General features: G+C 42.0%; 2 protein-coding genes across 2 annotated transcripts; both read left to right on the top strand.

Moving 5' to 3' along the window:
- The first annotated feature begins 736 nt into the window (after window positions 1-736).
- On the top strand, window positions 737-3,700 carry LOC120051328 (toll-like receptor 13). Its single transcript, XM_038998146.1, has 2 exons — window positions 737-882; window positions 1,261-3,700. Exon 2 carries the CDS (start codon window positions 1,508-1,510, stop codon window positions 3,641-3,643), a length of 2,136 nt encoding a protein of 711 aa, XP_038854074.1. The 5' UTR covers window positions 737-882; window positions 1,261-1,507; the 3' UTR covers window positions 3,644-3,700.
- A 4,980-nt stretch (window positions 3,701-8,680) lies between these two features.
- On the top strand, window positions 8,681-12,515 carry LOC120051327 (toll-like receptor 13). The gene is made up of 2 exons (XM_038998145.1): window positions 8,681-8,845; window positions 9,211-12,515. The coding sequence occupies exon 2, from the start codon at window positions 9,239-9,241 to the stop codon at window positions 12,146-12,148; it is 2,910 nt and encodes a 969-aa protein (XP_038854073.1). The 5' UTR covers window positions 8,681-8,845; window positions 9,211-9,238; the 3' UTR covers window positions 12,149-12,515.
- Window positions 12,516-13,856: the final 1,341 nt, after the last annotated feature.

The raw sequence follows: 13,856 nt of genomic DNA, 5'->3' as shown, positions 1-13,856 counted from the left end.
TTGCGTCATCTAGTGGACATAAACTGTTATTACACCAAGGATCCAAAGAAGTGTCTCTTCTAAAAGACTGGTTTTAGACATTTCCTTGACCAAGCAATGTCATAACTTGATGTTTCAGAGATTTACTTGTTTGGGTGAGCAGCAATCAAAGCATTTTGTATTTCATCAACAGCGGGTGATTAGTAAGTGCTAGTACCAGTTAGAATTTTGGATCAGAATGTGCTTCAGATCTTAGTTCTCAGAAATGATTTCTTAATTCTAAGTTTACTTTATTATTGGGGTCAGCAAAAGCATTTTCTTCTGACGTCCAATTTTGTGATGTTTGCTCAATAACTTTCTTCTCACTTCCTCTTCACTTATGGTAAATCATCTGTTCCCCTCCAAATAATGAGAATGACACATTTCCTCTCTCTCTCACTGCATTGAGCATGACAGTGTGTGGGTCTTTTTAAACCAGGGTATTTTCAGTGGGTGTGACCACTCTATTTCGGGTTTTCTTTCTCTCTCTCTCTCTCTCTCTAGTCTAATTTTGGGATGTTTGCTCAATAACTTTCTTCTCACTTCCTCTTCACTTATGGTAAATCATCTGTTCCCCCCCAAATAATGAGAATGACACATTTTCTCTCTCTCTCTCTCTCTCTCATCTGTCCCTTTAACTTAATCAACGCTGTGTGTCTAGTCTACCCAGTCACTTTGTTCTGTATCTGTGCTTACAAGTCAAAAAGTTATCCAAGTCTAAGACTATTTTATTAACAAAGGGTTTTAATATAGTGAAGTAAAACGGCAGGGAAGCGCTCTTTGGAGCTTGGTGGTAGAACCGGGACTCAGGTGATCACAGTCCTATGCTGCACTAGCGTTCACTGTGACTGTCCTCTGACAATTGTGAGTAAAAATAATTACCATGTATTTTGGCTATGTTTTTCATTGTCTATCTCCTAAAAAATATGATACAATATGTTTTGTGATTTCTCTTATTCAGACAATGTTTTACCCTTGTCTACTCATTTTTAATTTGATAGTGGTCTTCTCCTTTTTTCCTCTCTAATATAGTTTGTCTTTATCAGTAAAGCAAACTTTTGTGAGCTATGTTGATATATTGGACTACCTATCATTAATCATCTGTCAGTTATTTTGAGGACCACAATACCAACAGCTGTCAATGTTATTGCAATTTAATTAGATTGTCTAATTATGTAATATTTCCAGCACCAAAATCATGTAACAGTTAGTCACTATATTTTTCTTTGTTATTTACTCTAGAACTGAAGAAGACGTCAATCCACTGGGCACATACGTCAATTCAACGTCTATTCCACGTTGGTTCAACGTCATTTCATTGAAATTAGGTGGAAATAACGTTGATTCAACTAGTGTGTGCCCAGTGGGAAGCCTCTAACACGATGACACTCAAGATAACCATGCCAGGAAAACAAAGTGGGTCTACATTCTCTCAGCTGAGACTCTTTCTTTGTTTCCTGATGTATTGCTGGGGTCTAGCTGATCCAGCATGTGGCTGGACAGGTCTTTTCTGAGCAACGTCAATCGTCTCAACTTGAGCGGCATTGAGATGTCTTTCGAGAGGATGGGTATGGTGCTGCAGACTGTCAACTCATCATTAGTCCATCTGAGATTGCATGACCTCGTCAACGGCTCAAGGCTCAAGATCAAGGCTCTCACTGATATTGCCTGCCGTATACCTACACTCAGTGTGCTCCGGCTGGAATATAACAACATAGGTAATCTCTCTGAGGAATTTCTACAGTCATGTAAACACCTGACAGAAGTGGACATATCAAATACTGGTCTTACTCAGCTGTCTGACTTTTCATTCAGATCAATAGAGCAATTAAGTGCTTTGAAACTGGGCCACAATAGGCTTTCTTCCGTGCCAAAGGCCACAAAAAATCTACCGACACTGAAGATCCTGGATCTCAGCTTCAATATCATCAATAAACTAGGCTGCTCAGATTTCTCCAATCTTACAGAACTCACACAACTCATTATTTTCCACAATCAAATCCCCAACCTTCCGGGATGTGTTTTCCAGGATTTGAAAGAATTAAGGATCCTTAAAATGGGATCAAACAAAATCCTGACCTTGAATGATGCCTTCATGAATACTTTGCACAAACTTGAGACTTTGAACTTGGCAAGCAATAAACTGAGCTCTATCAGAAAAGGAGAGTTTAAAAGCTTAACATCACTCAAGACTTTACTTTTATTTGACAATCAGATTGCCAGCATGGAAGATGGAGCCTTTGAGGGATTGGTCAACCTTACAGAACTTAAACTGGGCTCAAATAAGATCACTCAAATAGGCATACGAAATACTGTGCTCACAGGACTCCCACTCTTAAAAAGTCTTGATATATCCTGTAATTACATCACATATGTAAATGATGATAAACTAAACCCTCCACCCTTCTCTCATCTGACATCTCTGGAGAACCTCAGGATATTTAGTCAGCGTCACAAGGGACTGTCTCATCTACCTATCAACTTCCTTGAAGGACTGAAATCTTTATTGTCATTCCAGGCAGGGAGTCTTAATATTAAGGAGCTGTACCCAGGCACATTCATTTACACACCCCGGTTGTGGTTCCTTGATATCAGTAAGAATGAGTTCACAGCCCTCACTCCAAAGCTGTTTCACCCAATCCCAAGGCTCAACAGCCTGTACCTGACCAAAGCCCGAATTCAGTCCTTAGATTTCCTCATAGGAGCAAACCTCAGTAGAGTCACTTTATTGCAGGTGAGCAAGAACGACATAACAGTAGTCAATGAGACAGTGTTGCGTTCTCTCCCTGCCTTGACATACCTGGACATGCAAGATAATGCTTTCACCTGTGGCTGCAGCGATGCTTGGTTTGTCCAGTGGATGGAGAGCGACAACCAAACACAAGTTGTTGGTGCAGGAGAATTTACTTGCAACTATCCTGCCGATCTAAAGGACACCAAGCTGTTGGATGTTGAGCTTCAGTTCTGTATAGTACGCTTAGGACTTTACTACTACATCTCTACCACTTGTCTGGTCCTCCTCACCCTGATAGCATCCTTTGCCTACCACTTCCTGAAATGGCAGGTAATTTACAGCTATTACCTCTTCCTGGCTTTCCTCTATGACACCAAGCAAAGGAATAAGCACACGCCTCATGGCTGTCAGTACGATGCCTTCATCTCCTACAACGCCCACGATGAGCCCTGGGTCCTGAGGGAGCTTCTGCCAGAGCTGGAGGGAGAGCAGGGCTGGAAGCTGTGTCTCCACCACCGGGACTTCCAGCCAGGCAAACCAATCATAGACAACATTATGGACGGCATCTACGGAAGCCGCAAGACCATCTGTGTGATCAGCCGCCGCTACCTGGAGAGTGAGTGGTGCTCCCGGGAGATCCAGGTGGCCAGCTTCCGGCTCTTTGATGAGCAGAAGGACGTCCTGATTCTGGTGTTCCTGGAGGAGATCCCTACCCACCAGCTGTCACCCTACCACCGGATGAGGAAGCTGGTGAAGAGACGCACCTACTTGAGTTGGCCCAGAGCTGGGGTGCACACTGGGGTCTTCTGGCAGCAACTACGGCTGGCTTTAGAGACCAAGGACGGCCCTGCTGAGGAAAATCCCATCCTCTCTGGTGTGCAGGCTCTGTGATAGTGAAACCTTGATTTGAAACAACCATCACATTTTAGTCATTTACATTTTAGTCATTTAGCAGACGCTCTTATCCAGAGCAACTTACAGTAGAGTGCATACATTTTATTACATTTTACATACTGAGACAAGGATATCCCTACCGGCCAAACCCTCCCTAACCCGGACGACGCTATGCCAATTGTGCGTCGCCCCACGGACCTCCCGGTTGCGGCCGGCTGCGACAGAGCCTGGGCGCGAACCCAGCCCAGCCTGGGCGCGAACCCAGAGACTCTGGTGGCGCAGCTAGCACTGCGATGCAGTGCCCTTGACCACTGTGCCACCCGGGAGACATCACACTCTGAACCTTATTTACATGAGAATATTAAAGATGCACTCTCAAACCTTTGTACAATTTCAGCCAGTATTTTTGAAAGTGGTGCTCACGAGCCAGAAGTGGTCCCTGTTTTGTGTTGTATTACGCCATCTAAAGTGTTTTTTTACCTATTCTTATGATATGTTATGAATTTATTTCATACTATATAGTATGTTACAATTTTGCTGTGCTTATCATCCTGGAGTGCATCTTTAAGAAGTTCCTAAGAGTATTGATGCGCCCATGGGTCAATCTCAGTAACATAATAAAAAAAATCCCCATCAAAGTCAGTTTAAGCTATCAGGTTTTTTGCATGGGCTGGTTCTCAATCCACTGCTTCCGACAAACTGGTCTCAGAGCAATTCACATTATTCTGTACATATATCTTCGAGGCCAAATTTAGTATGATATTTTTAGTTTGGTATGTATTCATACAAAACTTACAATATGTGACAAATTTGTAAAACATAATATTTGTTATGAAATCTAGCTTGGTGGTTAATGTTAGCTAACTCACTAACGTTAGCTAGGCTAGGGGTTAGGGTTAGGGCTTAAGGTTAAGTTTAGTAGTTAGGTTAAAGGGTTTCGGGTTAGGGGAAGGGTTAGCTAATAAGCGAAGTAGTTACTAATTAGCATAAATGTAGTAAGTAGTTGAACAGTTCTTCACTAGCTAAAATGCTAAAGTTGTCCGTGATGAGATTCGATCTCGCAACCTTTGGGTTGCTAGATGTTTGAGTTATATGCCCACCCATCTGTCATATGCAGCCATGACAAACCTAACATACCATACTACATGGAGTGTTTCGGATTCACAGTGCATTCAGAAAGTATTCAGACCCCTTGACTTTTCCCACATTTTGTTACGTTACAGCCTTAGTAGAATTTTTTTTTGTTTTTTTAAATCCTCATCAATCTACACCCAATACTCCATAATGACAAAGCCACATTAGGTTTTTTGAAGGTTTTAGCTAATATAATAATTTAAAAAAACAGATATCTTTTACATAAAGATTCAGACCCTTTGCAATGAGACTCGAAATTGAGCTCAGGTGCATCCTGTTTCAATTGATCATCCTTGAGATGTTTCTACAACTTGACTGGAGTCCACATGTGGTAAATTCAATTGATTGGACATGATTTGTAAAGGCACACACCTGTCTATATAGGTGCCACAGTTGACAGTGCATGTCAGAGCAAAAACCAAGCCAAGAGGTCCAAGGAATTGTCCGTAGAGCTCCGAGACAGGATTGTTTTGAGGCACAGATCTGGGGAAGGGTACCAAAACATTTCTGCAGCATTGAATGTCCCCAAGAACACAGTGGCCTCCATCATTCTTAAATGGACGAAGTTTGGAATCGTCAAGACTTCCTCGAGCTGGCCGCCCAGTCGAACTGAGCAATCAGGGGAAAAGGGCCTTGCTCAGGGAGGTGACCAAGAACCCGTTGGTCACTCTGACAGAGCTCTAGAATTCCTCTGTGGAGATGGGAGAACCTTCCAGAAGGACAATCATCTCTGCAGAGGGCACATGAAGGACTCTCAGACCATGTTAAACAAGATTATCTGGTCTGATGAAACCAAGATTGACTCTTTGGCTTGAATGCCAAGCATCATGTCTGGAGGAAACCTGGCACCATCCCTACGGTGAAGCATGGTGGTGGCAGCATCATGCTGTGGGGATGTTTTTCAGCGGCAAGGACTGGGAGACTAGTCAGGATCGAGGCAAAGATGAACGGATCAAAGTGCAGAGAGATCCTCAATGAAAACCTGCTTCAGAGCGCTCAGGATCTCAGACTGGGGCTAAGGTTCACCTTCCAACAGAACAACGACCCTAAGCACACAGCCAAGACAACGCAGGAGTGGCTTCGGGACAAGTCTCTGAATGTCCTTGAGTGGCCCAGCCAGAGCCCGGACTTGAACCCAATCGAATATCTCTGGAGAGACCTGAAAATAGCTGTGCAGTGACACTCCCCATCCAACCCGACAGAGCTTGAGAGGATCTGCAGAGAATGGAAAAACTCCCCAAATACAGGCATGCCAAGCTTGTAGCGTCATACCCAATAAGACTCTAGGCTGTAATCGCTGACAAAGGTGCTTCAACAAAGTATTGAGTAAAGGGTCTCAATACTTATGTAAATGTGATATTTCAGTTTAAATTTCTTATAATATATTTGCAAACATTTAAAAAAAGCTGTTTTTGCTTTGTCATTATGGGGCATTGTGTGTAGATTGATGAGGGCGAAAAAAAGCTGTTTAATCCATTTTAAAATAAGGCTGTAACGTAACAAAATGTGGAAAAAGTCAAGGTGTCTGAATACTTTCCGAATGCACTGTACGTACAGAATAATACCAAATGCTCTGAGACCAGGTTTGCAACCGCCTATGTCGGCCTTCCGCATCTGCAGTGGAAGGTGGCTGAGCTACAGCGGTGTTAGTCAGATCATGAAATATCCCGAAATGGTTTGGCCTACAAACTATTATGACCCCTCTACGGAAAGACACAGGCCTCATCTGAAGGTAAACCAGCACCGATTCCACTCTATGGAGAGGGGAGACTCCCCCAAACACGATGATGTTGTCCGCTTTGTCACAGGTCTCATCCGAAGGTAACCCATAAAAACTAATTGAAGTATGAAGGTAGTTTTGTGCCAACAAAAATAAGGGGTTAAATATGTGTCCAAAAAACAAAAATATTTATTAAGCGTTCTTATATCTCCTAGATATTGGAGAAACCAGTGCTTAATTTGTAAATCGGGAGGTGCCGGAACAAAATGTGAGCGCGAGAGTCAGGTGACCTGGGGAGTTCTAAGGTACCGGAACGAATGAAAAAAAAGAATAACCTTAATAATAAAGCATTGCTTGCATATCATCACATTTGCATAGTGGCATAGAGCAGTAGAATTGAGTCACTTATGGAAGGGAACATTTTTAGTAGCCTGGGGTCCGGGAAAATGTTGGAGTTTTAGAAATGCATTTCATGCAATTCTATGTCATTTACCTGACTGGAGACTTTGCCAGAATCATTTTTAACACCACAGGCTACTTTGCCCTAGAGGTGGCAGACAGGTCCTTATCACAGGCGACACCTTGATTGAGGAGGATGGGCTCATTGTAATGGCTGGAACGGAATAAATGGAATGGTACACTTTAGAAATGTTTTTTCAAAAGGGTTCTTCAGCTGTCCCCATAGGAAAAACCGTTTTGGTTCCAAGTAGAACCTTTTTTGGTTTCAGGTAGAACCCTTTTTGGTTCCATGTAGAACCCTCTGTGGAAAGGGCTCTACCTGGAACCAAAAGGGTTTTACCTGGAACTAAAACTAGTTCTTCAAAAGCTTCTACTATGGGGACAGCCGAAAAACCCTTTTAGGTTCTAGATAGCAGCTTTTTTCTAAGAGTGTATCAAACACGTTGTTTCCACCTTTACTCCCACTCCCTGTTTCGCTTCTTCTACACACACGCACACGCACACACACACACACACACACACACACACACACACACACACACACACACACACACACACACCTTCATATGAGAGAGTCGTCATTCTCCCCTTCATTGCATATTCTTTCCTCTCACCTGTGGATGAAATATAGTCTATTAAGTATGAATGATAAATAGAACAATAACAAGGGGAAAGTCAGTGCACAAAGGGAAACCGTATCCATATTAGTTATACTACATCATAAAGTACATCCAAGCAAGGTAGATCTACTATGGTTTCCAATTCTGGGATGTTTTCTCAATAACTTTAACCTTATGTTACACTGAACAAAAATATAAATGCAAAATGCAACAATTTCAAAGATTTGAATGAGTCACAGTTCAAATAAGGAAATAAATCAATTGAAATAAATAAAGGCCCTAACCTATGGATTTCACATGACTGGGAATACGGGTTTGTATCTGCTGGTCACAGAAAGTAGGACGTGGATCAGAAAATCAGTCAGTATGTGGTGTGACCACCATTTGCCTCATGCAGCGCGACACATCTCCTTCGCATAAAGTTGATCAGGCAGTTTATTGTGGCCTGTGGAAGGTTGTCCCACTCCTCTAAAATGGCTGTGAAGAGCACACTTCTCCAGCATGCCAGTGACTATCGAAGGTGAGCATTTGCCCACTGAAGTCGGTTATGACGCCGAACTGCATTCAGTTTAAGACCCTGGTAAGGATGACGAGGACGCAGATGAGACGCTTTCTGACAGTTTGTGGAAACCCACAGCTTCATCAGCTATCCGGGTGGCTGGTCTCAGACAATCCCGTAGGTGAAGAAGCCAGATGTGGAGGTCCTGGGCTGGCGTGGTTACATGTGGTCGGCGGTTGTGAGGCCGGTTGGATGTACTGCCAAATTCTAGAAAACAGTGTTGGAGGCGGCTTCTGGTAAAGAAATGAACATTAAATTCTCTGGAATGAAAAAAGTGTCAGTGTTAGTACCCGGTTGATGTTTGGATCAGAATGTTCTTAGTTCTAGGAAATATCTCAGGTCTTGGAAAGTTCCCGTATATGGTCAACATCAGTATTTTATTCGGTCCAACTATGAGAGAGAGCAAACAAGCCTGACTTCCCCCCCACTCTCGCTCTCTCGCTTCTTCTTTTCTGCCTCTCGCTTCTTCTTTTCTGCCCCTTAGTCAACTGTGTGTCAGGTCAACCCAGTCAGTTTAGTTTTCACTTGTGTTGTAGCTGTTTGTGAGAAATCAATCTAGACAAATACCAAGATATATTTTGAACAAAGTATAGTGAAGTAAAATGCCAGGGAAGTGCTCTTTGGAGCACGGTGGTAGAACCGGGACTCAGGTGATTACAGTCCTATGCTGCACTAGTGCTCACTGTGACTGTCTTCCTCTGACAAATGTGAGTAAAAATGATTACTATATAGACTCGCTGTTTTTAGTGCTTTTGCTGGTCTATCTCTTCAAAAATATCATACAAATGTGTGTTTTATTCTTATTCTGAGAATGTTATTACCCTTATCTACTCATTTCTAATTTGATAGTGGTCTTTACCTTTTTTCCTTTCTACTCTAGTTTGTCTTTATCAGTAAAGCAAATGTTATGTTGATAATTTGGATTACCTATAATTAATAATCTGTCAGTTATTTTGAGGACCACAATACCAACAGCTATCAGTGATATTGAAACTTCATTGAATTGTTTAATTATGTTACATTTCCAGCCCCCAAATGATGCAACAGTTTGTTACTTTGTTATTCTCTCTAGATCTGAAGTAGATGTCAAGCCCCTCACAATGACACTCAAGATAACCATGCCAGGAAAACAAAGTGGGTCTACATTCTCTCAGCTGAGACTCTTTCTTTGTTTCCTGATGTATTGCTGGGGTCTAGCTGATCCAGCATGTGGGTACTTCCTGAAAAACTGCACAATCCGGGGTAATCTCAGTGACCCCTCTGACATGAAAGTACTCTGTGAAAAGAGGAACCTAGAAGTCACACCTATAGACATTCCACAGAAAGTATGCGTTTTAGATGTGGCCATGAATAACATTTCCAAAATTGGAACGTTGGATTTTAAAGGCCTATCAAACCTCAAAATTCTAAACATGTCAAGAAACCAGATCTCTCAAGTGGACGATGGGTCTCTCGGACACCTAGAGGCTCTTCAGGAGCTGGGTCTGGCTCATAACAGACTCACAACCCTGTCAGACCATTTATTTCAGGGCCTGGCCAACCTCTCCCTGCTACATCTGGACAACAACCTCATTGCAACCATCAGCTCCTCATCCTTTCAGCTTCTCTCCAGTTTGAAGACAGTGAATTTAACCAAGAACAACCTTGAGAATATGAAGGAAGTTCAGCCCATCGTACAATTACCACACTTACATGAGTTGTACATTGGGAGCAACAGATTCACCTCTTTCCAGTCACAAGAAATATCAAACACGTCTATAGAGCTGAGGCTGTTGGATTTATCCCGGAATCCATTGGGAATCTTCAGGATCACGGCAGATGTTCTTCCTTACCTTGAGGTGTTAGACATCGCCTACTGTGGCCAACTTGGACACATGGAATGGGATGTGCTGGACAGGTCTTTTCTGAGAAACGTCAAACGTCTGAACCTGAGCGGCATTGAGATGTCTTTCGAGAGGATGGGTATGGTACTGCAGACTGTCAACTCATCATTAGTCCATCTGAGACTGTATGACATTAGTGAAGAGAGGGTCAAGGCTCTCACTGATATTGCCTGCCAAATACCCACACTTAGCTTGCTCCGACTGCATCATAACAACATACGTGTTCTCTCTAAGGAATTTCTGCAGTCATGTAAACAGTTGACCGAAATGGACGTAGGTGATAATAATATTAATCAGCTGTCTGAGTTTTTATTCAGATCAATGGAGCAATTAAGTACTTTGAAACTGGGCCACAACAGCCTTTCTTCCGTGCCAAATGCCACAAGAAGTCTACCGACACTGAAGATCCTGGATCTGAGCTTCAATATCATCCATAAACTAGGCTGCTCTGATTTTGCCAATCTTACAGGACTCACACAACTCATTCTTTTCCACAATCAAATCTCCAAACTCCCAGGATGTGTTTTCCAGGATTTGAAAGAATTAAGGATCCTTAAACTGGGATCAAACAAAATCCTGACCTTAAATGATGCATTCATGAGTAGTTTGCACAAACTAGAATTTTTGTCGATGTCATACAATAAGCTGAGCTCAATCTCTAAAGGAGACTTTATAGGCTTAGCATCACTCAAGACTCTGCTTTTATTTGACAATCAGATTGCTAGTCTTGAAGATGGAGCTTTTGAGGGATTGGTGAATCTAACAGAACTTAGACTACAGTCAAATAAGATCACTCAAATAGACATAAGAAATACTGTGCTCACGGGACTTCCACGCTTAAGAACTCTTGATATATCCTGTAATTACATCACATATGTAAATGATGATAAACTAAACCCTCCACCCTTCTCTCATCTGACATCTCTGGAGAACCTGCAGATACATAGTCAGCGTCACAAGGGACTGTCTCATCTACCTATCAACTTCCTTGAAGGTCTGAAATCTTTATTGGCATTCAAGGCAGGGAATCTCAATATTAAGGACCTGCACCCAAACACATTTATTCACACACCACGGTTGTGGTTCCTTGATGTCAGTAAGAATGAGTTCACAGCCCTCACTCCAAAGCTGTTTCACCCAACCCCAAGGCTCAACAGAATGTACCTGTCCAAAGCCAGACTTCAGTCCTTAGATTTCCTCATAGGAGCAAACCTCAGTAGAGTCACTTTCTTGCAGGTGAGCAAGAACGATATAACAGTAGTCAATGAGACAGTGTTGGATTCTCTCCCTGCCTTGACATACCTGGACATGCAAGATAATGCTTTCACCTGTGGCTGCAGCGATGCTTGGTTTGTCCAGTGGATGGAGAGCAACAACCAAACACAAGTTGTTGGTGCAGGAGAATTTACCTGCAACTATCCTGCCGATCTAAAGGACACCAAGCTGTTGGATGTTGAGCTTCAGTTCTGTATAGTATACTTAGGACTTCACTTCTACATCTCTACCACTTGCCTGGTCATTCTCACCCTGATAGCATCCTTTGCCTACCACTTCCTGAAATGGCAGGTAATTTACGGCTATTACCTCTTCCTGGCTTTCCTCTATGACACCAAGCTAAGGAATAAGCACACGCCTCATGGCTGTCAGTACGATGCCTTCATCTCCTACAATGCCTACGATGAGCCCTGGGTCCTGAGGGAGCTTCTGCCAGAGCTGGAGGGAGAGCAGGGCTGGAAGCTGTGTCTCCACCACCGGGACTTCCAGCCAGGCAAACCAATCATAGACAACATTATGGACGGCATCTACGGAAGCCGCAAGACCATCTGTGTAATCAGCCGCCGCTACCTGGAGAGTGAGTGGTGCTCCCGGGAGATCCAGGTGGCCAGCTTCCGGCTCTTTGATGAGCAGAAGGACGTCCTGATTCTGGTGTTCCTGGAGGAGATCCCTTCCCACCAGCTGTCACCCTACCACCGGATGAGGAAGCTAGTGAAGAGACGCACATACCTGAGCTGGCCCAGAGCTGGGGAGCAACCCGGGGTCTTCTGGCAGCAACTACGGCTGGCTTTAGAGACCAAGGACGGCCCTGCTGAGGAAAATCCCATCCTCTCTGGTGTGCAGGCTCTGTGATAGTGAAGCCTTGATTTGAAACAACCGTCACACTCTGAACCTTTTCTGTATATTTACATGAGAATATTGAAGATGCACTCTCAAACTTTTGTATTATTTCAGCCAGTTGTTTTGAAAGTGGCGCTCACGAGCCAGAAGTGGTCCCCGTTTTTTGTGTATTACATCATCTAAAGTTTTTTAAACTAATTTGTATGATATGTTACGAATCTAATTCGTACTATATAGTATGTTATGATTTTGCTGTGCCCTGCATCCTGGAGTGCATCTTTAAGAAATCGTTAATAGTACTGACGCACCAATGCTTCAATGTAAGTAACATAATAAAAAAATCCTGGTCTCAGAGCATTTCGTATTATTCTGTACATTTATCTAAAAGACCACATTTAGTATGATATGTTATGTTTCGTATGGTGTGTATTAATGTAAAACGTACAATATGTTACAAATTTGCAAAACATAATATACGTTATGAAATCTAGCTAAGTGGCTAGGTGGTTACCGTTAGCTAGGCTAGGGGTTAAGGTTAAGTTTAGGAGTTAGTTTAAAGGGTTACGGTAAGGGTTAGGGGAGGGTTAGCTAACATTCTAAGTAGTTACAAAGTAGCTAAAAGGTAGTAAGTAGTTGAAAAGTTGCTAACTAGCTAAAATGCTAAAGTTGTCCATGATGAGATTTGAACTTTCAACCTTCGGGTTGCTAGACATTTGTGTAATACAACCACCCATCTGTCTTATGTAATCATGCGAAACGTAACATACCATATTAGATGTAGTGTCTCGGATTTAAGTACAGAATAATACGAAACGCTCTAAGACCAGGTTTGCAACCTGTTATGTCGGCATCTGCAGTGGAAGGTGACCGAGCTACAGCAGTGTTTGTCATACCATGAGATATCCTGAAAATCTTCTCACGAAAACGTCCGTAGAGTCCGAACGGTTTGGCATAAAACTATTATGACCCCTCTATGGAAAGACACTCGGACTCATCTGAAGGTAAACCAGTACCGGTTCCACTCTATGGAAAGGGGAGACTTTCCCTAATACGATGGTGTTCTCCGTTTTACTCTACGATCCCCACAAGTGTCATGGGACTCGTCTGAAGGTAACCTATAGAAACGAATGGAAGTAAGGAGGTAGTTTTTGCCAACAAAAATAAGGGGTTAAATATGTGTCCAAAAAAACAGAAACATTTCCTGAGCTTTCTTAGATCTTCTACATATATGACAGACACTTCAAAACCTTATTCCTTATGATTTATTTTTGGATTGTCTTTTTTTGTCATTTATGAGTATGTTATTCAATGCGTTTCTATGGACTATAGTAGTAAAGTACATATTCAATATTTTATCAAATAATTTTTAAATATATTTTTGGGATACTTAAAGGGGTCATAAAATTCCAAATCTAATACCCAAATGATCTATGTTATAACCTTTTAAAACAATTCCTTATGTTAGCTTAGTTAAGAAATGCTTATATTTGTAATATGTGCTTAAATGTGTAATGGGAAATTGAATAAGTGATACTTTTTTTTCTCATTGTCATAGATTTTCTTGATTTTTATACTTGATCTCATAAATGAATTCAATATAATCAAACTATTTCAGTTTATATGCATATTTTAATTATATTATGTCATACAAAATGTTCAGCATAAAATATGATAATAAAGTACACTATATATGCAAAGTATGTGGACACCCCTTCAAATG

This window comes from Salvelinus namaycush, chromosome 7 (assembly GCF_016432855.1).
Source record: "Salvelinus namaycush isolate Seneca chromosome 7, SaNama_1.0, whole genome shotgun sequence".
Classification (NCBI taxonomy): Eukaryota; Metazoa; Chordata; class Actinopteri; order Salmoniformes; family Salmonidae; genus Salvelinus; species Salvelinus namaycush.
Note: the sequence above shows the minus strand (reverse complement) of the source record. Positions and strands in the feature narration are given on the sequence as shown.